Source organism: Coenobita brevimanus, chromosome 27 (genome assembly GCF_032717465.1).
Source record: "Coenobita brevimanus isolate Jiangsu-jjx chromosome 27, ASM3271746v2, whole genome shotgun sequence".
Classification (NCBI taxonomy): Eukaryota; Metazoa; Arthropoda; class Malacostraca; order Decapoda; family Coenobitidae; genus Coenobita; species Coenobita brevimanus.
The window spans coordinates 29,854,380-29,876,998 of record NC_136980.1 but is presented as its reverse complement, the minus strand read 5'-3'; the positions used below and the strand labels follow the sequence as shown (position 1 = coordinate 29,876,998).

The window sequence follows — 22,619 nt, the reverse complement described above, 5'->3', positions numbered from 1 at the left end:
CCGTTTCTTATTGCTGCTTTCAAGGAACCAGCAACCTTTCTTCCCTGTTGCACCCTTTCAAGCACTTCACCCTCTAAACTTCCATCGTTACTCATCACACTACCCAAGTACTTAAACACACTCACATTTTCCATTTCCTTCTCATCCAACCTCACTGTACATTCACTGAATTCACTTCTCTCGAAGACCACAACTTTACTCTTCCCTACATTCACCTTTAGATTCCGTTTCTTACACAATCTCCAAAACTCATCCACCAAGCCTTGCAGCTCCCCTTCGTCTTCACCTAACAACACAGTATCATCTGCAAACAGCAATACAGGGAGTTTCTAAACACTGCCCAATCTCACTAGGGTCGCTCCAACATCCACTTCCCTGAAGAGAGAACCTGTATTTTTTCCACAGGAAAAATCATCATAGAAATTACCAATATGCCGGGAATCGAACCCGGGACTCTCAGGTGAGAGCCAGGCAGCATACCACTACACCACGACCAGGTAAAAGTTAACTCACGTTGTCACAATCTTGTAACCAACGTCCCTCCGCCCCCACTGTGGGCATCAAGAGGATGAGTTAACCCCCTGGCACTCGGGCAAGTAGATGCTTTTAATCTATCCCAAGCACTTACGGCAAGTCTGACTTGCCGTAAGTGTTTGGGATAGATTAAAAGCATCTACTTGCCCGAGTGCCAGGGGGTTAACTCATCCTCTTGATGCCCACAGTGGGGGCGGAGGGACGTTGGTTACAAGATTGTGACAACGTGAGTTAACTTTTACCTGGTCGTGGTGTAGTGGTATGCTGCCTGGCTCTCACCTGAGAGTCCCGGGTTCGATTCCCGGCATATTGGTAATTTCTATGATCCACTTCCCTACCTTGTATCACTTTTATAACCCCATCCATATACAGATTGAAAAACCATGGAGACATGACACATCCTTACTTCAGTCCAGCCTTCAAATAGAAAAGTTAACTCAGTTCACTATCCACATGCACTGCAGCCTTATCACCCTCATATACTGTATACTCTTCATGGCTTTCAGCAATTTCCCATCTACTCCATATATTCTTAATACCTTCCACAATCCTTGTCTATCCACCCTGTCAACTTGCTTTCTCCAAATCCATGAAGGCCGCATACAATTTATTTCCCTTCTCTAGAATTATTTCTACTAAAACTCTAAGAATGAATACCTGATCTACACAACCTCTTCCCTTCCTAAAACCTCCCTGTTCTTCTCCAACCAATTCCTCTGTTATTTCCCTAACTCTGTCAATATGTATCCTACCATATACTTTTCCTATTACACTAAGGAGACAAATGCCCCTATAATTACCACACCCCTGTCCCTTTGTACAGGGGAATAATTATACCTGACTTCCAATCCTCCGGGACTCTACCTTCCTCCCAGGCCAATCTCCACATCTTTCACATCCATTCTACTACTATCTCTCCCCCATGCTTCAGCATTTCACCACACACTCCATCAATTCCCAGGGCTTTCCCCATTTTAACTTTGTTCATTCCTTCCACAACTTCCATCCTACTGATTTCTTCCTCTCTTTTTGCATCCATCCTTCTCCCAGCCATTCCCCAGTCATTTATGCTTGAATTACTTTCATTCTCTGTGTTCAACAATTCCTTGAAGTGTTCTCTCCCTCTGCTCACTTTTTTCTCCCTTCTCCATTAGTAATCTACCGTTTTTATCTTTCACTCTCCAACTAAATTCTTTGGCACCCTGTCTATCTCTCTTTACCTCTTTCCAGAATATTTTCTTACATTCCCTCCACTTTACACTCAAGTTCCTTCGAAATTCCTCATCCACTCTCTTCTTACGCTCTCACTAATCTTGTCACCTCTCTCTTCCTCTCTCTATATAACTCTCTCTTCATTCTCACAACCTCTTCCATGCCCCTGTTTCTCATCCACTCACTATATGGTTTTTTCTTTTGTGCCACAGTCTCTCCCACCTCTTCATTCCACCCTGCTGTTCCCTGCACCCCGTTTCGTTTTCTCTTCACCCCACACACCACCCTACATGATGCACAGATTTCTTCTGTGAATATTTTGCACACACCTTCCACGTCACCCATCTGCTCCAATCCATATTTACCCAATCGCTCCTCCATTTCCCTCTTATATTCTGCCTGTTTTCCATCCTCTTGTAACTTTTCCACCCTCCTTGTACGAACTACTTCTTCCTGTCCTTCCCTCCTTCTATTTCTCCATTTCATTTGAACTTTTATTTAGACCACCACTTGAAGTCCACTCCCCCAACCTCTATATACTTTTGCATCCATTACACACCTTCTCATCCTTTCATCCACACACACACATAATCAATCATTGCCTTCCGTTCATTCAGTTCACCATCCACCCTTCTCATCACTCGCCACGTATACCTATGGATTATTTTGTGCTTGAAGAGAGTATTAGCTATCACCAACCCCCTCCCGGCACAAATATCCACTAAAGCACTGCCATTCTCATCCATCTCTGCAGGCACACCCCACTCACCAACTACTCCATCCATCTTCACATTCCCTACTTTTCCATCCATATATCCAATCAAAAACACTCTCTCATGCCTTTCAAACTTTTCCATGCATGCTTCCACATTTGCCCAGAACTCTTTTCTCACTCTGCTTGCACGATCTTGTGTTGGTGCATGTCACGAGTCGGCTAGTGACATTGGCTTTTGTGGGAAACCGCGAACTTAAGTGGAATCCCAGTTTATCATTCATTTAACCGCTAATTCGGACGGAAGCTTTGTCAAATCAATTTTTCATTGTCATACGTGATCGTCTTTGTGTGAGACATTAGCGCTTCCACTGAGCGATTTGTTTTGGGCGCGTTTCGCTCACTCGACCGTTAAAAAATGCGGCCTAGTGCTCCTCTTTTCTTTCCCATGACTTACTCAGTCAAGTGTTTGCTGTGACGGAGAGAGGTCCTGTGCTCCAGCAGTGTGAGAGGTCGCTAGTACCCAGACTCCACTTGACTACAGTTCTCCAAGCTCCCACCCTTAGTTCTCCAGCTTTGGGTGATACACCGCATTCATTGACCAGTATTTCTTTTCGTTTTCCTAGTTTAAGAGTTTAGTTAAGGTGTTTTTCCTAGGCGTAAGAATTTAGCTCTTGTGTGAGTGAGTGAGTGCGATCTCATTAATTTGATTTTGAAATGTAACGTTAAATTTATTTTGTAATCAATAAATTTAACAGTTCTTTTTCTTGAGCTTAATGTAATGTAAACTCTTGTTTCATTTCTCCACAATTAAGCTTATTTTCCATATAGCTCCTAGCTTGCATAAACGTTTTGCTATTCATAACTGGTACTTAGGCCAGTCTTGTGTATTAAGCTTAAAATCCGTTGTGCCTCCTAGGAGTTAAGCATCAGCAAGAACCTGATACTGTTATTAGTATTAGTTATTTATTGTCAGGGGTGAAGAAACTTTCTCCAGAGGCTAACAGTACTAATAATCAGCATTTGTGAGTAATTAGTCTCTGCTGTGTACTGTTGAGAAAGTTTATAAATTCTCGTTCTGAGAAAATCAGCGAAGTAAGCCAGCGTAAATAACCGTTGCTTGATTTAGTAAGACAATCATTGTCCCTGCTCTGCAATATTATTGAATATTATTATCATTTCAAATAATATTAGCTTTTATTTTAAAAACCCCGTGACAGTGCATACACGCACACAATTGCCCACATTTGTAGTCCAACTTTCAATCTTACCCACACAATCCTTGAGCCAACTGATCGATACTCTCTTATATTCTCCTTCCATCTGTTACTCACAATTCACACTCCACTTGTAGTCCAGCTTTCAGTCTTACCCACACAGTCCTTGAGCCAACTGATCCATACTCTCTTATATTCGCCTTCAATCTGTTACTCACAACAATACACAGTCCTTCTTTTGCCCTCTCATTCTCATCTACTCCCGCACATAGGCTATACCCCACCCATATTCCCATTCTCTCACTCTCACCTTGCCATTTAGTTTCAGTTAATCCACATACATCCTTTTCACATCCTCAAGCACCTGAACAATCTTTCTTTCACCTCATCATTTGCACCCCTTACATTCCATGTAGCTATCCGTACCATGTCATTTTTTTCGGTCCTTAGTCGTCACATTGTGGTCAGTCCTGGTCCGAGGCTTCTTGTTCGTATTTTTAGTTAGTTGTTTTCCGGGGAGGGACACTAACCCTCCGCCAACCCACTTGTTGTCACGTAGGGAACACGTATTGGTTGGTTATAAGGTTACTAACCAACGTTGTAAATGTTTTTCTGGTTTTCAGGAAATCATTTGGCTTGCCACCCAGTGTAGAGCTACCCTAAAAACAGAGTACCACTACACTAAGTGGGTGGATGATGGGTGCCCCCACCTACCATACTACAACAAGGGGTACAGTAGGAAAAAAGGTATGGACAACAGTGTTCTATCTAAAGGCACCAGTTCACTATAAGACACATAACTATGTGATTTTTCATAACTCTACAGTTAAAACTTTCTGAAATTTGCTATGGAAATGAAATCAATACGCAACCTATTGTTGTTTATCCCATTGATAACAATACCCTCCTCTGACTTCGTCAGTTGGAGGGCAAAAATTTCAGTAGTTTATCCATGGTAAACATAACCTAGTCCCTTTAGATTCCTCGTGCAGGGCGCTTGGAAATCTCTGAAAAAAAAAAATTACTCTCCACCTGACAAAGTCAGAGGAGGGTATTCTTATCATTGATGTCCGTCCATAGAGTTGGGTGGCTGGCTGGGCATAGATATATCGTTTCTGGAGCAAATCTCAGAAAGTATTAACTATAGATCATGATATTTCACATAGTTATGTGTCTTATAGTGAACTGGTACCTTTTGATAGGTAGAATGCTGTGCCTTAAGTATTTTTTTTTTTTTTATAACGGAGAAAAATAAAAAGGCACAAGGATTTCATTTCCGGAGCAAAGCTCAGAAAGTATTAATATAGTCATGAAATTTTCACTTACATTGAAATTATAATTACAGTGTCTTATAGTGAACTGGTGTCTTTGAATCGGTGGAATGCTGTGTCTTAAGTTTTATAGTCTTTTTAGAAAATAATGAAATAGAAAAAAAGTGAATGCTTTGTTGTTGCAACCCTATATCTGACCAAGCAAACACCCCCACCTTCCTGCACACCTACCCAGATGCATAACGGTCCCCCCCCCTTCTTTATAACACAGAGACAGCAGGTCTTATATAAGTCTCTAATATCATTTTGTAGTTTCTCATTATTAACCTTAGACAGGTAACCTGGGGTCCACTGGACCCGTCTCATATATATATATATATATATATATATATACATATATATATATATATATATATATATATATATATATATACATATATTTTTTTTCTTCATATATCAAAAAAACTCCAGGGACCTGACCCTCCTTTTACCTTCCTGACTAGTTTGGTAGACTAGAGAGGTGATGGGGTCATTCCTGTATCTGGCACTGATTTGTCACTAGAGGGATATTGGTGTCCAATGGACCCTAGGTTACCTTACTTGTATACAAAAATATTGTTAGCAAAAGTGTGTGTTATATGAATATAGACAGTTCCTAATTATGATTGTTGCTAATTTTTCTTCTTTTTTTTTTCTCTCTCTTTTACAGATTAGGATATAAACATGGCAGACTTTGAGTGACTTTGGGTGACTTTTAGTTTTTTGTTTATTGGAAACAGATTCTTCTTTATTCAACTTTTTTTTCCTAGATTCTCAGTCAAAGTTCTAAATATTTTGTGATAAGTTTATAAACCTATTTGGAACCCTCAAACTGTATAAGAATTATGTAAATTATGTATATCTATTTCCTTTGAAAAATACCAGTAAAAAAATAAATGTATCCCTTTTTACTTTCTCATTTACAGATATACTTAATTTGCCCTGTTTCTCCTTTTGTTTACAGAAAGTCTCATCCATGGTCAAAGAGGAGGGGTAAAGAAACTAAGATTTCACCTAATAAATTTTCAACAAACCGGCTTAGAAAAAAGTATTAAGGTGTTTCCTTTTTTATTTTTGATTTCAAATGTATTACTTCCTAATATTCTTGCTTTTAGGGTTAAATAAAAAAAGATAGATGAACGTACATAAATACGATTGGCTACTTCAATACAACAAATGTAAGTATTTATTATTCATTTTCTTTTAAATTTGGGGTCCAATGGACCCCAGGTTACCTGGGGTGAAACAAATAAACAAACAAACAATGGGTTACCTGTCTAGGGTAAAAAAAAAAAAACATGGTTAAGAAAAAGCATTCTGCACATCAAAAGGCGCCAGTTAACTCTAAGACAGATAGCTATGTGAAATTTCTTGACCATAGTGAACACTTTCTAAGTTCTGGCTTTTAAATTCGTTGTGCAGGTCGAATTGAAATATCTGAGGAAAAAAATGCTTTTATTTTTATTTCCAAAATACTTATGACCCAGCATTCTGCCAAACAAAGGCGCCAGTTCACTATAAGACACATAAGTATGTGAAATTACATTACTCCATAGTTAATACTTTCTGAGATTTGCTCTGGAAATGATTATCTACTCCATCTTTTGTTGTTGATTCCATTGGTAACAATACCCTCCTCTGACTTCGTCAGCTGGAGGGTAATAATTTTTCTCCGAGATTTCAATGCACCATGCACAAGGATTCTGAAGGGACCAAGTTATGTTTACCATGGATAAACTACTATTTTTTTTTTTTTTATGTCTCTGTGTTAGGCAGGGGGTTTGGGGTGAAGGCCCTTATGCCCTTGGTTAGATGTGCAGGGAGGTGGGGGGGGGTATGTGCTTGGTCAGGTGGATGGTTGCAACGATAATGATGGTGGTGCTGATGTTGATGATGGTGGTGAACAAAACCCACACTTGTAGACGGAGAATATATTTACCAAACACTTTCGGTGGACACTGCACCTAAACTGTTTGGTAAATATATTCTCCATCTACGAGGGTGGGTTTTAGTCACCCTCCTTGGTTATCAAGCCAGAGTGATTCTTCCAGCGATGATAATGATGATGGTGGTTGTAGTTGATATGATGACGAAAGTGGTTATGAAGATGATGATAGTGTTGTTGGTGGTGGTAATGATGATGATAATGATGATGTTGATGATAATGGTGGTGATAGTTGAGATGCTGATGCTGATGGTAGTTGTAGTGTTCACTGAGGTAATGATGGATGGTGGTGGTAGTGGAGATGACGATGATATGATGATGTTAATAATGATGATGGTGATTACAGTGATGATGGATTTATTGAGATATTGATGATGATGACGATAATGGTGGTGGAGGTAGCTAAGATGATGATCTTCTCTGTCATCTTTTTAAGTATTAATGTCTCCGTGTTATACACAGGGCGTGGGGAGGGGCTGTTATGCTCTTGGTTAGGTGTGCAGGGAGCTGGAGGTATGTGCTTGGACAGATGGAGGGTTGCAACAGCATAGCATTGCCTATTTATTTTACTTTATTAAAAAAAAAAACACTACTTAAGACACAGCATTCTACCTATCAAAAGGCACCAATTCACTGTAAGACACATAACTATGTTTTTCATAATTCTGATTCTTGCTGCGAAATTGAAATCTCAATGCCTTCTTACTTTTTTGTTATTAAAAAGAAAAATACTTAAGACACATCATTCTCCCTACCAAACAGAAGCAGTTCACTATAAGACATACTGTAACTATGTGAAATTTCAAGACTCTATAAGCAATACTTTCTGAGATTTGCTCAGGAAAGGAAATCTCTACGCCCGCCTTGCTGCCCAACTCACTGCCGGGCACTGGTGATAACAATACCTTCCTCTGACTCTGTCAGATGGAGAGTAAAAAATCAGTCTTTGAATTTCCGCATTCCTCTAAGTTTCCATATTCCTTCACATACTTTGTAGACAACTTTTACACTCTGCTTTACGAAGTCAGGGGTGGGTATTGTTACCCTCCACCTGACAAAGTCAGAGGAGACTGTTGTTGTCACCGGTGTCCGTCAGTGGGGTTGGGAGGCTGGGCATAGAGATTTTCGTTTCCTGAGATAATCTAAGAAATTATTAACCACAGAGTCTCGGAATTTCACATAGTTATGTGTGATGCCTTTTGATAGGTAGAATTCTGTCTTAACCCTAGATGGGAAGACCTGTGCCATTTGCATACATGGCCAGGGTGCGTTTAAGTTTTGCGGTTAATGGTGTCCAGAATAATGGGTAATGGGCAACTTTTATCATTACACCAAGCAGTCCTGAGCCAGCCTATGCTGTTTCTGCCCGCAGGCTCAAGTTCTCGCCACTGTCGACTCTCTGGTGAGTAGCTGTGTATTCAGTTGGCACATGTCTTGTAGCGAATAATTTTTGTAAAAAACATAAGAGAGAGAGAGAGGAGGGCCATTCTGGTCAAGGTCGAAGACTTGAACGCACATTTTGAGCGTTTGAGGCACAATGTGACCATGCATGTGCATGTAACATGTCCCACTATATGCAGTATATAGTACTGTATATGGTTTTCTTTGGTTTTTAGTGTGTTTGTGTAAGTAATGGAGGAAAAACGGGCTAGGTAGCTGTCCCACACAGAGCTGGCAGAATATTCTGAAGCTGGAGTATTTCAAGAGGACTGTTGACATCACATTAAAACCTCTGAGTGACACAGAAACCCTTGATTGTTATTGTGGGTGATGGGAAATTGACCTAGTGTAGCAGTGACCCCGTAATGGGGTGGTTTTAGGGGTCAGTGGTGGCCGGAATAATGGGTAATTGGGACTGTTATTTACAAGTGTGTAGTCATGATCCCCAAACGAACAAGATACCTGTCAGACGAAGAGCTGGCAGAGTATCTGAAGTCGGAGGAGTTCAACTGGACTGTTGACACCACACTGGAACCCCAGAGTGACACAGAAACCCGTGATGTTAGTGACACTGATTGAGTGTACTAGTGACCCTAGTGATGGTGTGACGGCCGTCATTACACCACACAAGGACACACAACAGGAGCCTGGCACATTGAATGAGTGCTTTGAGGGTAGCAGTGTCTATTACCTGTTTCCATTTATGCCAGGCACCCGGTTTTCTGTGGAACCCAGGGAAGGCAGGCCGATTGTGTGATATTTAGGCATTAGATTTATACAGTAGGTTTAGGTACCGGTAGTTTTTTTGCTCAATTCCATGTATGAGCATCTCAGGAGGAGAATAAGTCAGTACTACTTTTTTCCTTCGCTGTTTTTTTTTTTTAATAACTTGTAAATGTATTTATTATAGCTCAGTTTTATTAATTCCTAGTCATCTTGTCTCCATAGGAGTTATATTTGTATTTCAGCTCCATTAGTTTTGAGTGAAACATCTTTGTATATAGTTTGTTTTTATTATTTTCCTTCAGTGTATCCAATTGGCACAGGTCTTCCTATCGCACAACCATCTAGGGTTATTTTTTTTTGGGGGGGGAGGGACTCAGAGATTTCAATGCGACCTGAGCAAGTAATCCATCGCAAAAAATGAAAAAGTTTTTGCTACAGGGTCATGAAATTTCACATACTTATGTGTAATTTAGTGAACTGTTGCCTTTTCACATGTGAAATGCTCTGTCTTATGTAGTTTTTTGTTTTGTCTATAATGAAAAAGCTAAATAAGAAAATTTCTCCAGAGATTTCAGTATGACCTGCTGTCTCTGTTATACGGGGGTGGGGGGAGCTGAGAACCGTTATGGTTCTCTATAGAGTCATGAAATTTCAAACAGTTATGTCTTATAGTGAACTGGTGCCTTTTGACAGGTAGAATGTTGTGTTTGAAGTAGTTTTTCTGAAAAAAAAAGAAACTTCGAGATTTCATTGCAACTTGTGCAAGAAATCTGAATGGTCCAATGAATTTTTACCTTCCATCTGACAAAGTCATAGAAGGGTATTGTTATCATTGTTGTCTATCCGTATATTTGTGCGGCTTGGCACAGAGATTTTCGTTTCCGGAGCAAGCTCAGAAAGTAATAACTATAGAGTCATGAAATTCCCCATAGTTTTGTGCCTTACGGTGAACTAGTGCCTTTTGATAGTACTTTTTTAGAAAAAAAATCCCCAGAGATTTCCTTGCTACTTGACTAAGTAATTTGAATCCAGATATAAAAAGGATTCACTATAGATATGAAATTTCGCATAGTTATGTGTCATGCAGTGAACTGGTGCCTTTTAATAGGTAGAATGTTGTGGCCTTAGTATTTTTTTTTTTTTTTTAATAATGAAAAAGTAAAAACATAGTCAACGATTCCAACTCTCAACCTGACCAAGCACACCCCACCTCCCTGCACACCTAACCAAGAACATAACGGCCCTCGCCCCACCCCTGTATAACACAGAGACAGCAGTCCGCATTGAAATCTCCGAGAAAAATATTTTTTACTATTTCAGTACATAAAAAAAAAAAAAACTACTCACAAAGAATTCTGCCTACCAAAAGGCACTAGTTCACTATAAGACACATAACTGTGTGAAATTTCAAGACTGTAGTGAATATTTTCTGAGTACTGACTTCTTATTCCTTGCAGATGTTGCACTGAAATCTCTGAGAAAAATTATTTTCATTACTAAAAAAATATTTAAATAAAAACTACTTACGATACAGCATTCTACCTACCTTAGACACCAGTTCACTATAAGACATATAACTATGTAAAATTTCATGACTCTATTGTGAACACTTTCTGAGATTTGCTCCGGAAATGAAATCTCTACGCACAGCCGCCCAACTCTACAGACGGACACCAGTCATAACAGTACGCTACTCTGACAGTGTCAGGTGGAGAGTAAAAACTAGCACCACCATCATGGCAACCACCACCACCACTATCATCATCATCATCGCCACCACCACCACCATCATTATTACTACCGCTACCATCATCATCATCATCACCATCACAACCACCCCCATCGTCACTCCCACCACCATCATCATCATCAACACTACACTGCTGCAACTCTCCATCTCACCAAGCACACACTCCCTACCTCCCTGCACGTCAAACCAAGTGAATAACGACCCTAGCCCCCTCCTCCCCCATTTTATAACAGAGATGCATGTCGCACTGAAAAACCACCACCACCATCATCACACCACCACCACCATCATCACCACAACTACCACCATCATCATCACCACCACCATCACCACCACCACCACAACCACACTATCATTATCATCATCACCACCACCATCACCACTACCATCATCATCATCATCACCACCATCAATGCTACCACCACTTTCATCACTACTACATCATCGTCATGATCATCATCAGTACCACCACCATCATCATCAACCCACCACCTGACCAAACACATACCCCCCACATCCCTGCACGTCTAACGAAGCGCATAACGGCCCTTCCTCCTTCGGTTTAACACAGAATGCAATCTTTCAGAATTCTTTATGTACTTTTTTGTTATTTAAAAATTACATAAGACACAGCATTCTGCCTATCAAAAGGCACCACTTCACTATAAGACACATAACTAGGTGATATTTTACGACTCTATATTTATTACTTTCTGAGATTTGCTCCGGAAACGAAATTCTCTATGCCCAGCCGCTTAACTCTATGGACGGACGCTAGTGATTACAGTATCCTCCTCTGACTTTCTCAGGAGGAAGGTAAACACCAATTATTTTTCAGAGATTTCAATGGGACCTACTTCCTCTGTATTATGCAGAAAGGGGAGGGGGAGTGCGGGCCGTTATGCACTTGGTTAAGTGTGCAGGGAGGTGGGTGGGTATGTACTCGGTTAGGTGGAGAGTTGCAACAGCTTAGCGTTGGTGATGATGATAGTGGTGGTGATGATGGTGGCAGTGATAGTGGTGGTGGTGGTGATGATGATGATGATGATGGTTATGGTGGTGGTAATAATGATGGTGGTGGTGATGGTGATGATGATGATGATGGTGGTGGTGGTTGTGGTGATGATGATAATGATGATGATGATAATGATGATGATAGTCGTGTTTTTTTATTTCGTATCACCTTCCCCTCTTCCATATCACTGGTTTTATTACCCTCCACCTGACAAAGAGGAGGGTATCGTTACCACTGGTGTCCGTCCGTAGAGCTGGGTGACTGGCCGAGCGTCGAAATTTCGTTTCCGGAGCAAACCTCAGAAAGTATTACCTATAGGGTCATATTTTACATAGTTATGTGTCCTATAACGAACTGGTGCCTTTTGATAGGTAGAGTGCTGTGTCATGAGTAATTATATTTTTATATAATGGAAAATTAAAAAGATGAAAAGATTTCGTTTCTGGAGCAAAACTCCGTGAGTATTAACTATAGTCATGAAACTGTCACATAGATATGTATCCTATAGTGAACCGGTGCCTTTGATAGGTATAATGCTCTGTCTTAAGTATTTTTTATAATGAAACGGTAAAAAATAATTTTTCTCAGATTTCAATGTGCCGTGTGCAAGGAATCTGAAGAGACCAGGTTATGTTTTCCATGGATAAACTACTGAGATTTTTAAGTTTTAATGTCATCGTGTTATACGGGGACAGTGATGGCCGTTTTGTGCTTGGTTAAGTGCTCAAGCAGGTGGGGGGTATGTACGGTATGTGTTTGGCCAGTTGGAGGGTTGCAACGATGATAATGATGATGAAGTTGATGATATGATGATAGCGATTATGGCGATGATGGTAATGTTGGTGGTGGTGGTAATGATGATGATGGCGATGATGATAGTGGTGGTAATAGTTGAGATGATGATGATAGTGGTCGTGATAGCTGAGATGATGATAATGATGATGGTTGTGGTAGTGTTCGTTGAGATGATGATGGATGGCGGTGATAATTAGGATGATAGTGATGACGATGAAGATGATGATGGTAGTGATAATGATTTATTGAGATGATGATGATGTTGATAACTGATGTGGTGGTAGTTGAGATGACGATGATTGTTTTCTGTCATAATCATAAGGTTTAATATCTCTGGTTATACAAGAGGGGGAGGGGTTGAGAGTCTTTATGCGCTTGGTTAGGTGTGCAGGGAGGTGGGGGGGGGAAGGTATGTGTTTAGTCAGATGGAGGGTTGCAACAGCGTAGCATTGCCTATTTTTTTTTTTTTTACGACCAATTAACACAAATGCCACAAGCAGGAAAATTTTAGGAAGAATCCGTGCTGTACTGGTTACTGAGGACATTAATGAAGTCTTCAATCGGGACATCAGTCATGTGTGTTGGATCATTTGTCGGGCAGGCTTTTATTAGTAGGATCAATGGCTGACTTATCAGTAGGGTATGGAGTTATTAGAAGGGTTAATAGTGGTGTTACTAGAAGGATTCGTGAGGCAGCTATTGAGGTCATTATTTTGTTGGTCATTATTTTCAGTCATTATTTTTGTTTCATTTTATTTGCGGTAGGTGGGGGCACTCACCGTCCACTCACTCGATGTAGTGCTGTCCTCGGGTGACTGCCCTTTCCTCTCTTCTTTCTTTCCTTTCTCTTCTGTCTTTACTTCCTTCATTCTTTCGTCTTTCTTCTGCCTACGGGTGACTTTACACTCTTTCTTCTTTCTTTCCTTCACTCTTTCCTCTTCTGCCTATGGGTGACTCTACACTGAGTGACAAGCCAAATGGTTTCCTGTACACCAGGAAACCATTATTAATGTTAAAATATCTGAGAATATTTAAAGAGATAAATTCTTACTCACAAATAATCAGTAAGATTTAAAAAAAAAAAAAAAAAACTATCAATAATGAGAGGTCCTTGGTAAGCAGACACAGATCAACTCATTTGTGTGTGTGTGTGTGTGTGTGTGTGTGTGTGTGTGTGTGTGTGTCCAACTCTGGGCATAGGCTTCACAGCCTGCTATCAAGGCCCAGCAGTCCTCCTACATACCATACACCTCTACATGTCACCACTTCGGCGCTAACACCCACCGTCTATATTGAATACATGCTAGGGCTGTCTCATACAGGACTGGTGTATTGGTATTAGCGGGGATATTTTTACGACATGTCGGCGGATCTTCTGGTAGATCAGTAAAGCCCGATTTAATGAAATTCAAATCCTTAAACTGTTCCCTGCCCCAGCCGGGACTCGAACCTGGGTCCGTTAGGACTGCAGGCCACCTCTCTACCGATTGAGCCACCGCCTCCCCCAAATTATTCCTTGTTTGCCTAGAGGGCGTAAAGACGAAAATGGGATGATGAAGGAATTAGTGTAAGAGGCGGACAACTGGACAAATATAGATTTAGTGAAGCTATGGTGTTTTTATCAGGGGTGTAACTCCAGAAAATGAGAGTTGGTCTGAGCAGAATAGTTCGAAGACAAACTTGCTTGAAGATCTTTTAATAGCCAGACACCTTAATCCCTTAAGAGGTGGCCAAATATCACCTCCAAGTCACCCTACCCTCTGCTAATTATGTGCCTTCCCCCAAGTAACTATCCCATTCCCTCACATGTGTCTTAAACCGGTCCTTCCATCTTATCCTTAGTCTCTCCTTCCGCCTCCCACTCCCCCCTCTCCAGCTCACTAACATGAACTTTTCTAGCCAGCCTCTCATTCTTCATCCTCTCCACGTGGCCAAACGATCTTTGAGTATTTCTTCTGATGCTTCTCAGTCACATGCACAACTGCACTATAATGCTTCTACACGTCCTCTTTTCTGTCTGTCTCTCCATGTAACTCCAAAATGCTCTGCTCAGCTAACCCTTTTCAAATGCTCTCTCTCGTAACATGTGTCCTTTCAACAGGGTCCAAGCTTTCCAAACGTTATAGTAGGAATCGCAATACTGCAATGGAGAGACTTCTTCTACTTCCATATTATCATCCTTATTCCATATATCTGCTTTTAGTGAACCAGAAATCCTTCTTCCTTGTTGTGACCTTTCATGCACTTCATTCTCAAATTTCCCATTGTTGATAGGTAGATAGGTAGGTAGGTAGGTGCCACCAGTGATGATAATGTGGATACAGTAGAGAATCGTTGCCACTAATGCCGGGTATCGTGGAGGATCGTAGATTACTACTGCTGCCAGTGTAAAATTATTTGGCGTTGGGTAGCGCGGGGATTATATATTTTCGATGTAGGTCTTTTCTTAGTCTCACTGCCTCCTCAGTCTATCTTGTATCGTAAGTGATGTGATGTAGAGACACTCGGGGATTAAGGGGTTTATTGTGATACCGTTGTATCATTCGTGTGATGGACAGCGTGATGTGCCCAGGATTGTCAGCGTGACAGCTAATCCTACTCTCGCCAATCTCCTACTTCTACTCTGCTACACCTCCTTCATCGTGGAGGATCGTAGATTACTGCTGCAGCCAGTGTAAAATTATGTGGCGTTGTGTAGCGCGGAAATTATATATTTTCGATGTAGGTCTTTTTTTAGTCTCACTGCCTCCTCAGTCTATCTTGTATCGTAAGTGATGTGATGTAGAGACACTCGGGGATTAAGGGGTTTATTGTGATACCGTTGTATCATTCGTGTGATGGACAGTGTGACATGCCCAGGATTGTCAGCACGACAGCTAATCCTACTCTCCCCAATCTCCTACTTCTACTCTACTACACCTACTTCTCTTGTCCCTCCCAATTTCCTTCTGCCTTCTTCTGGTCCCTATACCAGATTGTATTACTGCCTGGTTTCCAGTTACCTGATTTGTGTGCATATGTGTGTGTGAATAGCATCTAGCACGCTTCCGAGCTAACTGACTACTGTGAGTGTGTTTGCCATACATTATACGCTCCTGATCGTCTACATCCTGAGGATGTTTTATAATTCTCTTCCTGATGCCCTAGAAATACTGTATCTACCTGCCTCTTACATATCGTGTTAGTGTTTTATATTGTGGTTTGATTATCTGCATATCTGTTTATTGCCACACACCTCAATCCCATAAGGGGTGGCTACAAACAAATCGTCTCCATGTCGCCCTGTCCAATGCCATTTCACTGCCCTACTCCCAGCTTACAACCCTCTTTCTCATATATCTCCCCGTCCCATCCCTTCACCTCATAACCTCGGCCTCCTCCTCCCTCTCCCACTCCTCCAGTTCACTCACATACAGTCTCCTCGTTAGTCGCTCGTTCTCTATCCTTTCCACATACCTAAAACACCTCAGTGCATTTCTCCTAACGCTCTGTAGCACATACACATCCACACCACAACACTCCTTCACTGTCTCATTTGTCAGTCTGTCCCCACGTAACTCCACATTCTCTTCAAATAACTCATTTCCACTGCTCTCACTCTTGACTTGTGTCTTTCCAAGAAGGTCCAAGTATCACTTCCATATGTTAGGGTTGGTATCATGGTCAGGACTCCATATTATAATTACAAATCATAATAGATAGCATGATGGATAGATAGATTGATAGACAGATAGAAGCAGCAAGTAAGGGGATGAGGTAGGTAGTGTGTCAGCAAGAATCGAGCAATGGTAAACATGCTTACACACTCTAACTCAAGGAATGCTTGATAGGCACATGACAGCACCTCGTGACCATACACACACATACACACATACTCACACACAGAACTTCACATCAGTATATTCAACGTGACACGACCCCTGCTAAAATAGGAATATAGGAAGCAGAGCTCAGAAGGAAACAGGCCATAGAACCGACAGGTAGTAGGGAGAAGGAGCCTAGCAACATGGGCGAGAGCATGGAAGAGAGAGAGAGAGAGAGAGAGAGAGAGAGAGAGAGAGAGAGAGAGAGAGAGAGAGAGAGAGAGAGAGAGAGAGAGAGAGAGAGACAGGAGGTAGCTCGCGGGACTCTATAGTTCACTCGTGTGTGAGAGACTTTGTCAATATTTCCAAGACAAATAAAAATAGTCCCATACTAATCTTTACCTCTCCTGTCATTGCATGACAAAAGGGAACGAAGATTATCTACTTACAAAACTACTCACTTATAACAACCGCTCGTCCACGAGTCTAATATATGTTTAACTGATCTACAAAACTTCACTACAAGTTTCTACAAAGTTATTGTAAGATATGGCGGCAGCGAATGTATGAACCTCGTCTACGAATCTACAGTGAATTTCTACAAAAGCAGGCAAGACTCGTACCAAGATTAGCTTCAGTTCTACAGTGAATTCCTACAAAATACAAGCTACAAGCCTACGAGTCTACAAGCCTACAAGCCTACAAGCCTACGAGTCTACAAGCCTTCGAGTCTACGAATGTACAGTTGATTCTGCATTATCAAGACTGAAAAAAAAAAAAAAAAACTCTTACAACCAACAACTCACAACCAGCTCCTGACAGTATTCTCTCCAACCCCCCCCCCCGTCTTCCCGATCATCACGCTGATTTAGAGGTGAAGAGGTCACACGATGCCTTGCCAGTAGTTTAACAAAATGTTGATACAAACAATCCTCCAATTTCTATGAAGAACCAACGAACTACAACAATCTACGATCAACTACACGTAACAACTCTATGAGTCGTCTGTATAATCTTCTACTCTCACCTACAGGTAGCGGCAGTCTTCATCCCACAATGAGTAAATCACAAGAGGAAAGGACCGAGAATACATCGAGAAAAAAAAACGAATAGTGAGACACGACTCACAACTCACAACCATCTGACCTCACCCTCCTTTCTCTCCTACCGTCCCCCAACCTACACCGCTGACACAGGAGTGAAGAGGTCAGGACAACGAAGCAAATACCAAGCCCATATTCACAACTCATCTTACTCACTCATCGTCACTCAAGTCATCGCTACTCTGTTACACACCACAGCTACCACTGTGGGAAGTCGACGTCACCATACGTGTTTGCCGAGACGAGAACACATCAATCAACCCGTGAAGGACAACGCTATCACCACGTGCAACACCACGCACACCATTCCCACCACGGTAAAAATTAGTGAGTTATATTGTTACTTCATTTATACACTACACAGTGATAGACAAAAAACTACTGCACAAACATATAAAACGTGCTATATAATTACAAATTAAATACATATACCTACTTCAATTATCTTCATAATTCAATCATTATATACTTGCACAAACAATAAATATTCTACACTGTATATATTCATTCATTTACTATAGCATTTATTTACTACCAACGAGTGTTACCATTTATACCTACGTAAAATACGTGTTTCATACATACAGCTATACATTATTACATCTACAAAGTAATAAAGAAAATATACCATCACAGTTACTCAGTGAGCGATTAAACATTTATTAATTAAAGCTACCTAGTGGAAACAGATAAATTAAGTTACAAGGAAAACCAGAAAAAAAAAATGGCCAACACAAATGACGTTAGCAAGAATGAACATCTTCAACACAATCGTGAAGACAAAGATTTCCACACAATGCTGACACATAAATTGCCCACGACAGGTACAAGTGAACAACAAGTCTGTGTATATAGTTAATACTGTATATAGTGTATATATATATTTTTTTTATATAAAATAACAAAATATGGGGCAATATAATATCATTTTCAGTAATATCTGTGCAATATAAACTAAACCTTAAAAAAGGGTCCCAAGGGAATTAGCCAGCAATTATGAAACCTCGAACAACACCGAGAAAGCGTAGACAAACGAAGAAAAACAAACTATAGAAAATCAATAAATACAAGAAAAAAAAAAGAAAAAAAAATAGAGTAAGATCACATAACAAACAAATGAATGTAAGTGTAGGTGTTACTACAAATGCCAAAATACCACATAAACAACAAACAAAAAAGCAAATTTTTGTCTCCACAAGCTAGTAGCATGGCACATCATCACTATCATCTAACGCAGCATGACCGGATTCGATATCAGGACTGCAATTATTACAATTATGTAACTACAAACGATATGTAACAATTATGTAACGACAAACGATTGCATTATGTTACACTTGCTACAGTTATGTAACTACACACGATATGTAACAATTATGTAACGACAAACGATTGCATTATGTTACACTTGCTACAATTATGTAACTGCAAACGATTGCATTATGTTACACTTGCTACAGTTATGTAACGACAAACGATTGCATTACGTTACACTTCCTACAATTGTGTAACTACAAACAGTATGTAACAATTATGTAACGACAAACGATTGCATTATGTTACACTTGTATACAATTGTGTAACTTTAAACACAATTATAAGGCCAACACAATCATGTAACAGTTGCATTAACAAATGTAACTACAGTTATAAGGCCAACACAATTATGCATTACCACAATATTATGTAACAATTCATACAATGTTACAATTATTACTACAATGTTACTACAATATTATGTAACAAGTCATACAATTTTACCACAATTCTATATAACCAGAATCATCTTACAAGTTAGGTGAAATATTAGACATTACTAAAGGGACAACTCCATATGTAATGTAATAACCTATCAGTATTACCACTGCACAATTATATGTGTATGTCTGTTATACTGTTCATAAACATCTTACAAAATGTCACACAATAACCAATTTAATCATATATATTGTATTTGTTCAATTATGTATACAACTTGTTTAACATATAATATTACAGAACATTACCATATTAACATGAATATTATATGTATACAATATTATAATCAATATTATGTTCTAATAGATTAGCATATGTCAATGATGATTGCTGTCGGAGGACCTCCAGCTATGTGACCGAGCGATGTCAGGACTCCATATTATAATTACAAATCATAATAGATAGCATGATGGATAGATAGATAGATAGATAGACAGATAGAAGCAGCAAGTCAGGGGATGAGATAGGTAGTGTGTCAGCGAGAATCGAGCAATGGTAAACATGCTTACACACTCTAACTCAAGGAATGCTTGATAAGCACACGACAGCACCTCGTGACCATACACACACATACACACATACCCACAGGCTTCTAGAAATTTCACATCAGTATATTCCACGTGACACGACCCCTGCTAAAATAGGAATTTAGGAAGCCGAGCTCAGAAGGAGACAGGCCATAGAACCGACAGGTAGTAGAGAGAAGGAGCCTAGCAACATGGGCGAGAGGGTGGAAGAGAGAGAGAGAGAGAGGGAGACAGGAGGTAGCTCGCGGGACTCTATACTTCACTCGTGTGTGAGAGACTGTTAATATTTCCAAGACAAATAAAAATAGTCCCATACTAATCTTTACCTCTCCTGTCATTGCATGACAAAAGGGAACGAAGATTATCTACTTACAAAACTACTCACGTATAACAACCGCTCGTCCACGAGTCTAATATATGTATAATTGATCTACAAAACTTCACTACAAGATACAAAGTTATTGTAAGATCACAATACTGTCATGCAGTGACTTCTTAACTTCCATGCTCACTTCTCTGTTCCTTATCACTGCTTTCAAAGAACTAGCAACCTTTCTTCCTTGTTGTACCCATTCAAGCACTTCATCCTCTAAACTTCCATCCTTACTCATCGCAATACCCAGTTACTTAAATGCACCCACATTCTCCATTTCCTTCTCATCCAATCTCACTGTACATTCAATGGCTTAATTTCTCTCGAAGACCATAACTTTACTCTTCCCTACATTCACCTTACTTTACTCTTCCCTACAGTCATCTTTCGATTCCGTTTCTTACACACTCTCCCAAACTCATTCATCAAGCCTTGCAGTTCCCCTTCGTCCTCACTTATACCCCGTTCACACATCGCCGAAAGAGAAGCCGAATGCATGCCGAATAGGTTTCGGGAAACGTTCGGCGGTCAATTCTGGGCTATTCGGTGCACTTCGGGAACGTTTCGGGGTGTTCTAAATGGGTTCGGGCAAGTCACCGAATATTTCATCAAACATGAAATATTCGGTGTGACCTGCCCGAACTCACTTCCTCGGGACGCCCTCGGGTTGCATTCGGTGATCCTTCGGTATGCATTCCAAGCATTCAGTATGCATTCGCTGATGCATCGCCGACAAAATGACCGTTAAAAATCGATACGATGTCGGCGATGAATCGGCGAATATGGACAGAATACATACCAAAATTATACCGATTGTCTCAAGAATGTACACAGAATTTTGAACACCGCCCACCGAGGCATATATAAAAGGCCAAAGCATCTCAGTCACACTTTCCAGAGCTAGGAGAACGGGCGCACTACAGCATCTACAGCAGAATGGAGGCGGCATCTGAAGACCTGTTCCCAGAGGACTCCAACCCCCACTTCCAAGATTGCGGCCAAGATTGATATATAGACACGTCTGACATTTGTACACATCAAAATTTCACTTACCTGTTCTCGAGGATGCCGAAGGCGGTCTCAACCACTCGTCTTGCTCTGGAGAGGCGGTAGTTGTAGATTCTCTCCTTGTAGGTGTGACCTCGGTTGGGGAAGGGCTTCATCAACCATTCTTGAAGGGCGAAGGCATCATCTCCAACGATGAAGTAGGGCATCGGGCATTCGCCATCAATCAGAGGTTCTCGGGGAGGCAGTCGAACTTGGTTATTCGAGAGCACTTTGTGTAGGGTTGAGTTGGTAAATACCTGGGCATCGCAAGTTGCCCCATTGGCACCCACATCCACAAACATGAATTTGTAATCACTGTCGACCACAGCAAGCAGGACCAGGGAGAAGAAATCCTTGTAGTTGTAGTAGTAGGATCCACTTTTGCTAGGAGCACGCATACGAATGTGCTTGCCGTCTATCACTCCAACGGTGTGATGAAACTGCTACCTTCGTGAGAAGCCCTTCGCAACTTGTTTTCATTCCTCGGCTGTCGATGGGCAAACGTTCACCTTGTCCATGTACTCCGCAATGATGGCCTCACACGTCTCGTACACGATGCAGGAGATAGAGTTGGGAGGTACTCGGAATCCAAAGGAAAGGCTGCGGTAGTTGTCCCCGGTGGCCAGGTACCTGAGGGTGATGTAGAGCCTCAAACCTGCCTCCAAGGGCTCTTGCCAGAAGGTGCGCTGCTTCTCGATGCGAGGACGAATTCTCTCAAGGAGTTCACAGGAGAGGTTCTCGTCCATGCGTAGGAAATTGCGAAATGATGTCCTGTCCTCCAGTACCAGCTCCTGCAGAAGGTTCTCCCATTGGCCAAATTCTTTCCGTCATTGAAGCCAGTCACGGGACCAACAGGACCTCTTCTGGCAAATCTTGAGCCTCCTCCGGGGTGGAATGTGGTCTTTTTCCTCGTCTTCCAGGTACAGGTAGGTCAGATACTTGACGCAGAGCAGGGAGTCCGTCTGTGCTTTGCTCCACAGGGCCACGGCTTGCTTGTTGACTTCGCTGGGGATGACTGCTGTGATGTCCATTGTTGCTCTGTTGGAACTGGGAGTGTGATGGGCTTTTTGGTATGCGCATATATATACACCCCTGGGTGGGCGTGGGAAGTTCGGTATGCACTCGGGATGCCCTCGGTACAGCATCGGCGATACATCGTTGATGCATCGCCGATGCATCGTGGTTGCTGTACCGATGTCGCACCGAAAAAATGACGGTTAATTTTCAAAATAGGAGTTTCGGGTTGGCGTCTGTGCGCATTCTGTTTGTGTTCGATTTGCGTTCGGTTTGCATTCTATTTCGTCGGTATACTGTCGGCGACATCAAACAGACAGCAGACAGAAAGGCCAAAT

The 22,619-nt window shown here is 41.1% G+C and overlaps 1 protein-coding gene across 1 annotated transcript in view; it reads left to right on the top strand.

Moving 5' to 3' along the window:
• Window positions 1–8,340, top strand: part of LOC145394526 ((3R)-3-hydroxyacyl-CoA dehydrogenase-like) — a 147,020-nt gene extending 138,680 nt beyond the window's left edge. Inside the window, exons 4-5 of the mRNA XM_080268365.1 lie at window positions 7,393–7,443; window positions 8,303–8,340. Of these exons, the coding sequence (XP_080124491.1) occupies window positions 7,393–7,443; window positions 8,303–8,340 (89 nt within the window). The remainder of the gene's footprint in view (window positions 1–7,392; window positions 7,444–8,302) is intronic.
• The last annotated feature ends 14,279 nt before the right edge of the window (window positions 8,341–22,619 follow it).